At 39.3% G+C, this 13,948-nt stretch overlaps 1 protein-coding gene across 4 annotated transcripts in view; it reads left to right on the top strand.

Annotated features, from left to right (window-relative positions):
- The window catches only part of KIAA0825 (KIAA0825 ortholog), a 431,089-nt gene extending 424,057 nt beyond the window's left edge, over positions 1-7,032 (top strand). For all 4 annotated transcript variants that reach the window (XM_053293916.1, XM_053293918.1, XM_053293915.1 and 1 more), the window contains one exon: positions 6,192-7,032. In XM_053293916.1, coding sequence (XP_053149891.1) covers positions 6,192-6,315 — 124 coding nt within the window. In that variant the 3' untranslated portion in view covers positions 6,316-7,032. The remainder of the gene's footprint in view (positions 1-6,191) is intronic.
- The last annotated feature ends 6,916 nt before the right edge of the window (positions 7,033-13,948 follow it).

Raw genomic sequence — 13,948 nt, 5'->3', positions numbered from 1 at the left:
TTGGATCCTGCTTCCATTTGCACACAGAGACATGCTTTTTACCCATTTTGGAACTGTAATGATAATTTGTTGTCTTGACTCCTGCTGTGTGGGTTTGTTTGTTTGTTTTTTGGTTACTTTAAATGATTGAATTTATTATTCAATCATTTCTAAGAAGTAAGCAAGTTATACTTGATAAACTTCCAATATTTCTTATATCTTTCTTTACACTGTTAAATATGGCCACAAAAATATGTGCAAAACATTACTTTTAAATTTTGGGAGGAAAAATATGTCCAAACTTGATCTTGAGGACCAGTATCAGCACAAGAGCTATAATGCAGTAAAAGACACTGAAAAGTCACTGGCCCTAATCTAGCAGCAGACCCAGGCAACTAATCTTGCATAACAACTGGTGACCTTGGATGCAGACGCACATTTCCATTTACATCAAAAGATGCCTCCAGCCAGTTTAATAGGACTCAGATGGAGATGTGCATCCAGATGTGCACTGTCAACATGTATGTAAGGCTGCTTATGTGCACAGAACTCTCTTACTGTATAGGAATGATTATCTTAAGGTAATTGAGCAGATCTTTATAAAAAGAATATTAATGGAGAAACTTAGTGCAAACATTTTCACTTTTGGCTACCAACTGCATATTTCAGGTGGCAATTTTATGCATACAGAAGTTGCAAATCACCTGGGAGACAGATGCTTTCCCAGCCAAAATTGAGCAAATAAGTCTCACTGAAGTCAACAGGACAATTCATGAATAAATTTGCACGATTGCATTTTTGTTGTAAAAGACCATCAGATTTCGGGTATTCAAATATATATTTCCAGATAATCTTCACTGCATAGGCTAGGCAGATTCCGTCACTGATGGCATTATCTTTGTGGGCATCAAATGTAGTATTGTGGACATCCTCCTCAAATGTAATCACAACCTCTCAGCCAGTTTTAATCATCATGAAGGCCTAGGATTTATGCAAGAAATTATTTCAGACTGGTTCTGTTCTTCTGTTCGTTTCTCCAACAAAAGTGAGAAGTGCAAACAGGCAAAAAATAACACCCAATTATGGAAAACAGCTATTCTAGAAGTGTATATGGATGGTTGTCTAAACGGAACTTCTTTTCTGTATGCAGGACATGAACATATACAGCCCCACAGATAGGTTATCACACTTTGTCAAAATGGTTCATGATCATGTTCTAGAGCTTAGATTTGGACACATATATCAACTGAATCAGCCGGAAAAGACCATAGGGCTGTTCTCACGACCAATAACTGAGTAGGACAAGCATCCTATCCAACTCAACAAAGTTGTGTGCACGACTAATGTTTGGTTGTGTGTGAATTAAAAACTAGGTTGGAGGAGGGAAAAGTGATTATGTGGGAGTCAGGCGCATGCTCTGATGGTGTCATCCTACCCAGCTCTTTTATGCAGCATATTCCCAAGGTAAGGCGGCTTGCCATTGGTGCCTGTGCCCACCTCCCACACATTCCGCTCCTCTGACCTAGCTTTTATCTCACACACAACCAAATACTGAAGCACACACAGCTCCCAAAGCTGGGTAGGGATGCTTGTCCTACCCATTAATGGCTGTGAGAACAGTTCTAATTTCTTGCATTCATCCTAGGTCTGTTTTTTAGACAACATTGGCTAAGAGACTGCTATATGTGAAGGGGATGTCCACAGTACCGTATATAATGCCTGTAATGGGATCTGTCTAGCCTGTGCAGTAAAGATTCTTTGGAAAGTTTATTTCAGTTTCTATAAAGTGGCTCAGGGAGGTTTACATTAAAATAAAAAACACATAATGAAACAATTAATTGGGGGGGGGGGAATTAACCAGATTAAAACTAAAACTAGATATCATTAAAAGCCAGGCTAAAAGATGGGTCCTTAAGGCTCTCCTGAAGGCCTCCAACGAAGATAATCCTCTCATCTTTTCCACAACCCAGGGGTGACACATGAGAAGGCCCAATCCCAGGTTGCCACCAGATCTTGTAGAGAAAGGAGTGGGGTGGCAGCATACCTGCAGGAGATACCCTACAGGGTGGCAGCATACCTGCGGGAGATTACCAATGGTCTGGAACAGTACAAGGCAGCTTCATATTATCGAAGAAGTGGACGGGGCAGCAGGGAGGTATGCTGCCACACTGTAGGACTTTGCAAATACCAAGTGCCAGCAGGGGGAAAGTAGAGGGAGGGATAAGTGCACCCTCCCCCACCCTTAAAATGCAACCCCACTCCACCTTCGAACCACCCCTGCCTGGTTCTGTGCACATCCCTAGAGCTAGTCAGTCACCATCCTCTCTCATTTTACCCAACCATGGGAGGTTGGAAACATGTTTGATGAATAACCTGAATTTGATAGGTCTTTCATTAGACCCAGCAGTTATGCAATTGACTATTTATGAGTAGTCCTGTTGTCAGTGAGTCTTGTGCTCCACCTGTGCTGTGTGAGAGAAATTTTTCCGGATGATTTGCAAACTTCATTCTGAAATAGGCAGATGGTAGCTAGAAGTGAAATAGTTTAGCCATACCTGTTGGTCATATAATCATATTAGGGTTCCTAGATCATATGAAGCTGCCTTGTATTATAGCAGACCATTGGTAATCTCCTGCACTTTAAATTAAATAGCATGATCTTTCAGTGACCTATTTGTTTTGCTCAGCCAAAATTAATTTTTTTAAATTTTTTATCTTAGTCATTTTAGTTGAATTCTGAGAAGATCACATATGCAACAAATCATATTAATTAAAATGAATCAAATTAACTAAGTGATGCTCAGAATGTTTGAATCATACTTTCAGATTAAGACTACAAGCCTGTCCTTAGATTTATTATTTATTTTATTTATTTAAAATATTTCTATACCGCCCAAACCTTGCGCATCTGGGCAGTTTACAATTAAAATAATTTAAAACATCAATTAACAATTAAAATATTTAAAAAATTAAAACATTTACAACCCAATATTAAAAATATTAAAACTATGGATCTTATTAAAAGCCTGGGTGAATAAATGTTTCCAGTGCCTTTTTAAAAGTTACCAGAGATGGGGAGGCTCTTATTTCAACAGGGAGCACATTCCAAAGCCCAGGGGCAGCAATGGAGAAGGCTCATTCCTGAGTAGCCTCCCGATGAGTTGGCGGCAACTGCAGACGAACCTCTCCAGATGATCTTAACAGGCGGTGGGTCTCATGGCAAAGAAGATGTTCTCCTAAATACCCAGGGCCTAAGCTGTTTAGGGCTTATGTGACATATTAGGAGAAAGAACAAGAAAGCAACCATCTAGCTTAAGATAATTCATCTGGAATGGTAGCAGACATAGCTTCACTTACTTTTTAAATGGCTAGTTGCTCTAATCATAGTATCAAGAAAAGCAAATAGCTATAATTACACAGTAATATTTTATTTTAAATAATTTTGTAGAATGGCAGCAATGCTATATCAATGGATAGGAAATTAATTACTGGAAAACATGAGAATGAAAAAACTCTTATGTATTTACTGAGATCACATAGTGGGTTTTTCTGCCCAGTAAGATACAGATTACACTGTATGATATTAACAGCCTAATCTTATGAAAAGCAATATAAAAATCCCTTTAGACTGGCACAATCCCATAAGACCATTACACTGTTCAGAAAACCTGTTAGCCATGCCCCCTCATGCCAAAACATCTGCGGGCCATGACCCCTGGCAGCAGCCTATTTTCCATTTGTATAAAAGGAACTGAGCTATATCTGTGGAGGACTTATCCACACAATTTGGAACCCTGGATTGGCTAAGGTTCCAAATTGTGTGGCTAACACCCAGATACAGTTCTCCTTGCTTCATACAAATGATGAATTCACAGCCGCCAGAGGGCATGATCAGGAGACATATCAGGGGTGTGGCTAGTGGGCACAATCCTGTCCCTTGGCCATGCATTCACTGAATGAGGTAGCAGGGGTATTTTCTGAAATGGACTTTTGACTGTCTCTTATTTCCATCCTACCATACCTTGAATTTGAACTTGAATTTCCTTAAAACATATGGACATCCTTTAGTTTTTGCAACCCTTATGGAAACCCACTTCTGAATCCATTTTGTTGTAATGTTATCATTATTATTTTTTAAGTTACATTTGCAGCCTAGCCATAAACATATTCAATTGGAAATATGTCCATTGATTTTAACAGAAATCACTTCCAAGCAAGTGTTCACTGGTACCTGATTCTTAAAGTTGTGAAATAGTTCTTTTCTCAAAATAAGTGGACAATATTATTTCTTTTCTTTCTTTTGCAACTTATTCCATGTTAAAATATCTTGTGTTGGAAGTCCAGAGGGGCAAACACATCACAACAATAAAATGTCAAATTAGAAGCAGCTTCTGTAACATATTAACACCCACACACCTCAGCAACCATTTCCTTTTGACTATGTAGCTCCTTGGGGAACAATATTGTGCTTCTAGTGTAAAGAAATGTAATACTAAAGCTCCACTGCTAAGACATTTAGTTCTTTCTATAGAACAAATCAAGAATGCAAACCAGACCTCTACACACCTCTTTTGTAGAGGGGACAAGGTAATGGCTGTACTTCACAATTCAAAACCAAATACCGGGGATTAAAAATAGTTACACTTAAACTAATAGTCCCTTTTGAAGGAATATGGAATGTGGTGACATTACATCGGTAAAATTAGAAGCACAATTCTAAGCAGGATTACATGGTCATAATTTCTGTTACACTCAATGATAATTTTTCCTAGGGTTTTAAAAAATTATTATTACTTTCTTTGTCTGTTTAGATTACAGTGTGGATAACAATTTTTTACCTGTTTTAGGCTGTAGATATAATATCTGGTTAATACCGATAATAAGATCCATAAAGACAATTGATTCATACATATTTTGATGCTATTATTTTAAGGGATTTCAGATACACTTTGTATACAACAAGGTGATCACTATATGGTTAGAATGTCTATGGAAATGTAGCCAAAAAGGTGGGCTTCAGCCAAGTAGGGATGTAGTATTCACTCTAGCTTTCCTTCTCTGTCTCTAGCAAGCTTCACCCCACTTTTCTTTTTACTTCTTCCTCCAGTTCGCCTCTCTTAGGCTCCACCTCCTACTTCCTCCATCATAAACACACACACACAAAATACTTCACTGTGTTCATGTAAGTGTTACTGGGCAAATTCTTCTCTTAACTGATTCAGAACTGGATGTAGGCTCCAGCAGATATTTTAGTCGAGCCATTTGGTTGCTTGGCAATCTGTTGTCCAGTTAGTACTGGAATAATGCAGTTTGGAGTGAGCAGAGTTAACAGATCAGTGTCTTGGCTGCAGGTGTCACAAAGAGACTCAAGGCTGAATTGACCTGCTTTCCTGTTACTTTCATCTCTAGCTCCAAAGCAAAGCAGGTGTTTTGAGGAATGTCTCTCTGATGTTCACATAGGGGCTAAATCTGGTCTGTTAAGCTCCTCTCTCTCTGAGTATTCAGTTAGTACCTGTCACACTTGAGCCAATGAAGAGGCTCAGACAGAGAAGGTAGGTAGAAGTACAGATAGACTCATGAATGTGGAAGATTGTATTATATTGTCCCAATCTATGTACAAAATGTAAGCTTTCACATATGGATCATACATTGCCTTTGGGCAGCGGTGTCCTAGAAACAAATAATAAATGTTTTAACTGGATGAGCAAAAAATATATTCAAGGAAATGACACGTCTTACATTGGAAACAATCTACATAGAACTCCTGAAGTGCGGATGCACTGCTTTAAAGTATTTGTACACTTTTGTTCTTACATAAGACTGCTGATGCTTCCTTAGACATCTACCAATTAGAAACACCCATGTAACACTGCACAATATGTGGGCCCTTGTGCAGTTAAGAAGAGTACATAGGTTCCACGCTATATGCATTGAATCAATATAGTATGAGTTAATTAATGATTGATCTGATCCACTTGCAAAGTGAGGGGAAAGACACCTTTTAATATGATGGATCTCTTCTATATTTAGCAAGAAAACAACTGTTCCTATTCAGCTGGTCCCTCCCAGTAGCTGTTGCTGGTGTTCCCTTCTGTTTCTTTTTCGATTGTGAGCCCATTTAGAACAGGAACCATCTTCCATTCCTTTTGCTATATAAACCATTTTGAAATTTTTTTTACAATGCAAGGGATTTCTCTCTTTCTTTGTTTCAGATGGGAGATGAAAGAGGAAGAAGTTATGGAAGAGGAGGAGAAAGTGATGCTGGAGCATTTAAAAAAACTTTATCTCACTCCAACCTGTCTTGCCTCAGAAGATAAAGTAGAACAGAGAACTTGACAAGAGTACATTTTTCATTCAACATTTTGAACACTGGTGTAATAATAGGTAGCCTGTGATTCTTTGAGAATTTGTGGCATTCCAAAGAAGTTCTGCATAGTTTGTACAAATGTTGTTTTGTGTTGGTGTTTTCTAGGAATTCCTAGGTACAGTGTTTTGTGTTATGTTGCATGGATATGTTTTTCTTTGTAAACAATGTCAGAAAATTAAAATAGTTTTATTTGATTCTTAAAATAAAAGTACAGTAAGATAATAAAAGTACAGTAAGATCTAAACATTATATTTCTAAGAACTAGAGGCTTGAAGCCTCTATCCTAAGAACTAGAGGCTTGAAGCCAGTGGATAATTATGTGAATACCTACAGATCACAAACTGAAATTAAAACAGCAAAGATACTGTTTTGCAGTTCAGTAGGATGGATCCTAAAGGCTTGAAGGCCATATTAAGAATAGTTGCAAAATCTAAAGCATGCTTTAGTATCAAACAAAATTTGGCAGCTGATAAGTCTTTTGAGCTGCCATATTAAAGCTGTAGTCCTGTGCACACTTATCTGGGAGTAAGCTCCGTTTAATGCAATAGAACCTCTGAGTAAACATACACAGGATTGTGCTACAAATCTGTTACTAGAGTACTGAGAAAGCAAAGATTAGAATCGTTTGTCTCTAAAACTTATTTCTAGTATTTGTCCTAAGGAAATAAAAACTCTAATTACTCTAATATTATTCGAATTACATTAATACTGCCTCTAAACTTCAGATCACCAACACAATTGAGAGATGCAGGGATTATTATTATGATTTAATTCAGCCAAGGATTACCTGAATGAAATTACTCTAGACTCTTCTCTAGAAATGGTGACTGCCTGATTATATGCTTGGTTGCATAGCAGCAAAAAGAAGAAGAAGAAGAAGGAAGAAGAAAGCACAGGAACAAGTGCATCGTCTTTTCAAGTACTTTGACCCAGTCTTGTGCTGCAACTCCAGCTTTCTGAGCTTTTGTGTCAGAGATGTAAAGGAGGCAAACAGACAGTAGAGAAGGAAGCAAATACATCAGAGGCCTCATGCACTACATCCTAAGATTTATCAGTGTAGTCTTGCCTGCCAATTTCTGAGGCAATTTTGCATTGGCAACCTATATGAGCAGTGGGAGTTTATAGAATAGCTCTCCCTGACTGGGATTCTGCTTTGGCAGCTTAAGGCTTTGTTTCCACAGCAGCAAAAACATGGGGCTGATCTGTATGTGTGTGTCTCCAGTACAATCACAGTTACTCACTGTAGATGATTGTAGAGTACATATATCTACAGAAGGAAGTGAATAATATTAAAAGGGTAGAATATCATGCTTTTGTTTATATTTAAATCTTCAGTATCTCAGAGACTGCTGAAATTTGTTTTATTATTGTGGGATGTTACTGTTTTTGTCCAAGCCCCTTGCACTGATTGTTATACAAAAACAGAATTGGAAAGGATACCATTTCCTCCTCTGCACTTTCCTCTCTTCTGCCTTGGCCTCTCAATCATCTGCATTAGTATAAATATTTTCAATGGTGCATTAAGTGGGGCTCTTTAAATATTATAGACAAGAATCTCAGAAGCTGTGAAGCTGAAGGGGCGTGATGCCCGTCACATATGAGCACCCACATATTAGAGGGGAGAGCTGGTCTTGTGGTAGCAAGCATGACTTGTCCCCCTAGCTAAGCAGGGTCCACCCTGGTTGCATTTGAATGGGAGATCACATGTGAGCACTGTAAGATATTCCCCTCAGGGGAGGGAACCACTCTGGGAATAGCAGAAGGTTTCAAGTTCCCTCTCTAACTTCTCCATGATAGGGCAGTGAGAGATTCCTGCCTGCAACCTTGGAGAAGCTGCTGCCAGTCTGTGTAGACAATACTGAGCTAGATAGACCAATGGTCTGACTCAGTATACGGCAGCTTCCTATGTACAAGACTAGAATTGCATTCCTCAATACATGTAATGCTGAATAAACTACAATGAAACCAAAGAACAAGCTTCATCATCAGCAAGTATGATTAAATGAAGCAGCCTGATTATTACATCAATAGTGATGCAACCTGAATCTTTTAGTAGAGGTGCTGTTTGTCTTAAGAAGCTTTTAAATATCTTCTGGTACTTCTAAAGTCAAGAAATTTAGTTAGTTATGTCTCTTATTAGAAAAGTATTTAAAGCCATATTTAAGCTCACTACTATTAGTGATTACCCACATTCTCAATTACATTATACATTTTTTGTTGTTTTATGCTAAATAAAATATTTGGCCAGTAATAGGACATATTGATACAATTTTAATGTTGTAAGTGTCTATTAACTATTAAACCCAGACCTTAGATTACACAAAACTAGCTGTATGCCTCTCCTGTAAAAGTACACAATGTAATCGCTTTTTGTATCATTGCTATAGTCTTCCATTCTTTTGTCACATTTAATTTTTGCCTCTTAAACTTGTGGGGCTTTTATTCTAATACATGTTTGTATATAATTTATTTCAGTGATTAGAGCTGACTGTAATGCAAATAAGAACAGCAATTGTATGATAACTCCTTAAACAAAGCTCAGGCACTAGTAAGGGGGAAAGTCAAAGGTGATGAACAAAATACAAATACTTATCTTTAATAACTGCTGTCCTTACAAACAATGTATGATTCCTCATTCCAAGGGCATTTTGTAGGCTCCATGGGCAACAAAGCTATTGATTCTAGAACAACTCCAGATTGAGAGTGGATGTGCTTGAATTCATTGCTCCACCCTCTCAGCAGTTCAAGGCCAAGCATGGGACTTGTTCCTTTCAATTAGTTTCCTCTTGCAGAAACATTATATTTTCTTCTCAGCTGGGAGACTCAAACCAGATATCATTGGTGCTTCACTGTAGCAAGTCTTACAAATGACAAATTGCTCAAAATTCCTTTGTAGAACACTGGAAAATGTTTTCACTTGTTTGGTGAAAATAGTTCTTAAATTCAGAAAGATAAAATAAATTTTAAAGAAAAGTTCATAATTGTATTGATTGATTTTGTCCCACCTTTCCACTTCAGATAAGTGCCCAAGGCAGTTTACATTATCAATAATCAATTTTTTTGTTTTTAAAACATTTTAAAATATTTAAACATTATATTATTATGGTGAACATTTCTTCTGAATGTGCTAAGTGCACCTATCTTTTTAGATGCATATTTTAGTTCTTCAGGGGTTCTCAAACTTACATCCCCAAATGTTGTTGGACCACAACTGCCATCATCCCATAACCCTTTGGCCATTGTGGTTGGGGATGATGGGATTTATAGTCCAACCAAGTTCTCAAACTTGCAGACCCAAGTTTGAGAACCCCTGACTTATGTATTTTCTTAACTGTCATCATTTTTGCCTATTCTGTTGTTTGATGTCATTACTGGGATGTGAATTTGAGCTAAATCTCTCCTAATAGATAAGTTGTTAATATATGAGAACATAGGAACATAGGAAACTGCCATATACTGAGGCAGACCATTGGTCTATCTGGCTCAGTATCGTCTTCACAGACTGGCAGTGGCTTCTCCAAGGTTGCAGGCAGGAATCTCTCTCAGCCCTGTCTTGGAGAAGCCGGGGAGGGAACTTGAAACCTTCTGCTCTTCCCAGAGCGGCTTCATCCCCTGAGGGGAATATCTTGCAGTGCTCACACATCAAGTCTCCCATTCAGATGCAACCAGGGCAGACCCTGCTTAGCTAGGGGGACAAGTCATGCTTGCTACCACAAGACCAGCTCTCCTCTGGATTACTCATTAGAAACAATATTTACATGTATTGAGAGTTAACACATAATGTGAGCCACTTTTCAAGCATTTTTCCCCCTCCAAGGCTGCCAGTTGAAATGGTTCATCTGCCCTTACAACATTCCCTATGTAGGTTAAATAAATGCTTCTACCATTTTGGTCAATGCACTTTTAAAAAGATATAATAGAGCTGAAATATGTAGGGGAGAATGGGGACTACAACTTGGAGGAGAATGAGTACTTAGGAACAAAGGCTTAATAACAGTAGCTTTTATCTTTAAAAGAGACAACTTAAGAGAAGGCTTATGACAGGTTTATGAAAGCATAAGTGGTGTGGAGAGCGTGAACAAGGGGAAATTATTCACTCTCAAACTATAAAACCTCAGGGTCACCTACTAGAAAAAATGCAGTAGGTTTAAGACCAAAATAAATACATCTTCACAGGTCCCAGAATTAACTTATTGAACTGTTGCCACAGAATGATGTGAAGGCTACTAGCATTATGCTTTTAAAAAGGTAAGAAAAACTAGGTCTGTCACTTGACTGAAGAAGTCTGCCTAGGGCTAGTTTTTCCAACACTTGTTTCTCAAGTTTAGATTCAGGTGACTATCAGTCTGGAGCACAGACAGGAAAACCGCTTGAGATGCAAATGCCTGTTGTTGTCTTTCCAAAGAGATACCTGAGTAGACACACATAGGCTATGCTGACTCCAGAAGCAATTTCTAATTTAAAATTTGCCAGAAACATCTGGAGAGAAGTTGGATCCAAAAGTATGTGGGAGGCCTTTTGTTTCTTCTCTTTACTTCACCTGGCTCAGATGATCCAACCAAGGACTATTGTTGGATCAGGAATGTAAGCCAAAGGAGCATCAAGCCTGTACACTCCCTTTTCTTACTCAGCTCTTGTGCAAAGCTGTGACATGCTTGTAAAAAGAAAAAGAACAGACGAATCTTTGATTCAATTACTACAGACTAGTTTGTCTGAGGCATTCACTTTTTAAATACACTTAAAAACTCTTAGTTTGGATTGCAAGAATGTTTCAAGACACCCTGATCTTGCTTAGGCAGCATGTATTGAAATCTTAATTACAAAGAACAGATTTAGGAATGCAAAGCACACAGAACAGAAATAGAACTCCTAACACAAAGTCTGGCTAAACATACTTGTCCCTACCCTAGATTCTGAAGCCTCAAAAGCCTGGGCTTCATTCCCCCTTGAAAACTCACCAACAATCCTAGCCAGATCAAGTCCCTGCAAATCTCTGACCCTCAGAGATTCTCCTGCAGATTCACCCATGCAGAGGCAGCGAACATGATGGTCACTGTTCCTCTGCACGCTCCACTTCCTCCTCCTTCTTCCCAGCATTCCCCCAGCAGCCCTCATATACCACCCACCTGGTGGATTGATTGGTCAGCCCTGGGGGGTTGCCAGCCTGTCAGTCAAAAACAGGGGTTCACTTCCTATTAACTCTAGTGTGGTTGGGGAGGCGGGTCACCACATGGGGCACTTGAGTGACCATGCCAGAGTCCTCTGCTAAAGATTTCCCTTGCACCACACTGGGGTTCTCCTCCTCCAATGATTCCCCAGAAGTTGAGTTGGGGCAGATCCTGACACCTACACACACACACACAAATAAATAGTAGCAGTCATAGTGGCAGTAATAATAATGATTCATTGTGGCTAACATCAGATTAAACTGCTACACGCACCAGGTTTTTCTGTGGGTCGTGGAGAAAGGGCAATGTTTAGAGATTCCTCCTTCTGTCTGTAGCTGCCTGTGCTTTCTGAAACGTCTGTCCTTGAGGGTTCCCTAACTTAGGATCATAGTTTCATAAAACACAAGAGAGAAGGAAAAATAGCTGAAAATCACCCCTCATGCAACGAAAAACCTGGCATATCAACGGCTGGTTAGCCAGTTTTTATATACTGCATTCCAACAGTTCCAATACATGATCTCAGAACAACTTATGGGAAGAAGCTCCATGTCAAAAACATGTACGTCATCCTTTAATATACAGTGAATGAAAAATGAATGTGAAAAGTTTTGCCTGTACACTTGACAGGATAATAGTTAAAATTAAAGTAAAAGATTTGTTCTTGAATTTGAGATGGTTCTTTTATGCTCTATTGGCAGACAGTTGTTAAATGTGGAGAAGGAAATAACTCTTTTTGGCACAAACCAAGTACCTTGTGCAAATGAAAATCCATCCCATACAAACATTATCATGACACATGGAGGCTGAGAACCTAATTCTAGAAAGTGCTATCGTTGTCAGCAAAGTGCTAGTTGTCCTTAACAACCAAGTATATAATTGAGAGCTGAGGGTGTTCTTTGCCTCGCATGATCAGACTTCAAGAACACAGGTGCAATTACATATGCACTCTGAAGGTAATCTGAAGATTACAGCTTTCTATTACTGAATTTACTCGTGATGTAACTACTGCTTGTAAGAGCTGCCTTGTTTGATTTTAATGGTTTTCCTATGTCCATTAGCAGTCCCAGTTTGTTAGATTATCTAGGAGCTGCTGCTGCTGCTACTTTTTCTTATCAGTTGTTTATTAAAATTTTACAATATTTTAAACAACAATAAAAAGAGAAGATAACTGCTTTTTAAAAGTCACATCATCTCATCGGGAGATACAAAATCATCCAGAAGTAAAGAAGCTGCTAATAATGTAATTATGTCCTTGTTAGCTATTTGATCTCTGCAAATTTGCAGTCCAGTTTTCTGTCATCATCCAGGTAAGTAAGAAGATAAAGAGCAAGAGGAGGAAAAATGAGACAGAAAGCAGGAAGGAGGAGAAAGGGAGGCCGGAGTTCTGAATCAACTGGGCAAATACCCAGATGAGACATTAGATCACAACAGCTGTTGCTTGAGGGCAATACAGTTGACACCAGAACACTTCAAAAAAGCCCATTCCATATACCATTTTACATAAAACTAGCTGATCCAGCACAGAGCATCTGCGTCCCTAGTTCATTGTCGCCTTCTCCCCCACCTCACTCCCACTTTTTTGCTGCCCACCCCACCTGCCTTCCCCCCCCCCACCTTCTTCTTCTTGTTGTTCCCTGCCCATCCCCATCTCCTTTTGTGCCACCTGGCCACTCACCCCCACTCACCCCCGAACAGCCAGCTGCCAATCGTGGCTGCCCAGCCGCTCACCCGCCTGCCAGTCACAGCTGACCGGCTGCCGTTTTCTTAGACCACTGCCACCATATTCATTCTCTGGACCATCCCGTGGCTATCCAGTAGCTCTCCGAACTCTCGCGAGAGCTGCCACACATGGGATTAGCCACAGGTATGTCTTAGAGAATTATATATAAAGAAAATGGCTTACATTTTCCACAGAGCTAGGACAACAGAAGTAGCCTTGTGGACTATGCTCCAGTCTTCCTCCTTGGGAGACCTTGGAACCAGAGACCCTGAAACTGGCACTGAATGAGCCTGAGCCCCTCCAGTGAATCAGCTCCTTCCATACCAAGTACCTTGCCCTCTTGCACACCAACACTGGTAATGGGCCAGGAAGGATTTGATGGAATGGACAGTAATGCTAGACTCCAGGCCAAAGGACTGCCCTTTAACTATTTCTGCTTTCTAGGCAGGGAGGTAGAGCCTGGAAGGAGTAGTGTGAGCCTGAAGATATTTAAGGCATCATTCTCTTTTCCCCCTTTTGGATAACTTGGAGCTATCTAGGGTTCTGCAATCTTGCCTTGTAGATTCTTGATTATGGGGCATGACAGCTGGCCATTAGAGAATTAACAAATTGTCTGATGTCACGCAAGACATTTTTTGGTCCTGAAATACTTTTTATTTTAAATCCCCAAATTTATTGTTTTTAACAATAAAGTGCTTTTTAGCCTACTTTCCA

This window comes from Hemicordylus capensis, chromosome 2 (genome assembly GCF_027244095.1).
Source record: "Hemicordylus capensis ecotype Gifberg chromosome 2, rHemCap1.1.pri, whole genome shotgun sequence".
Lineage (NCBI taxonomy): Eukaryota > Metazoa > Chordata > Lepidosauria > Squamata > Cordylidae > Hemicordylus > Hemicordylus capensis.
The sequence above is the reverse complement of the archived record's forward strand: the minus strand, read 5'-3'. Positions and strand labels throughout refer to the sequence as shown.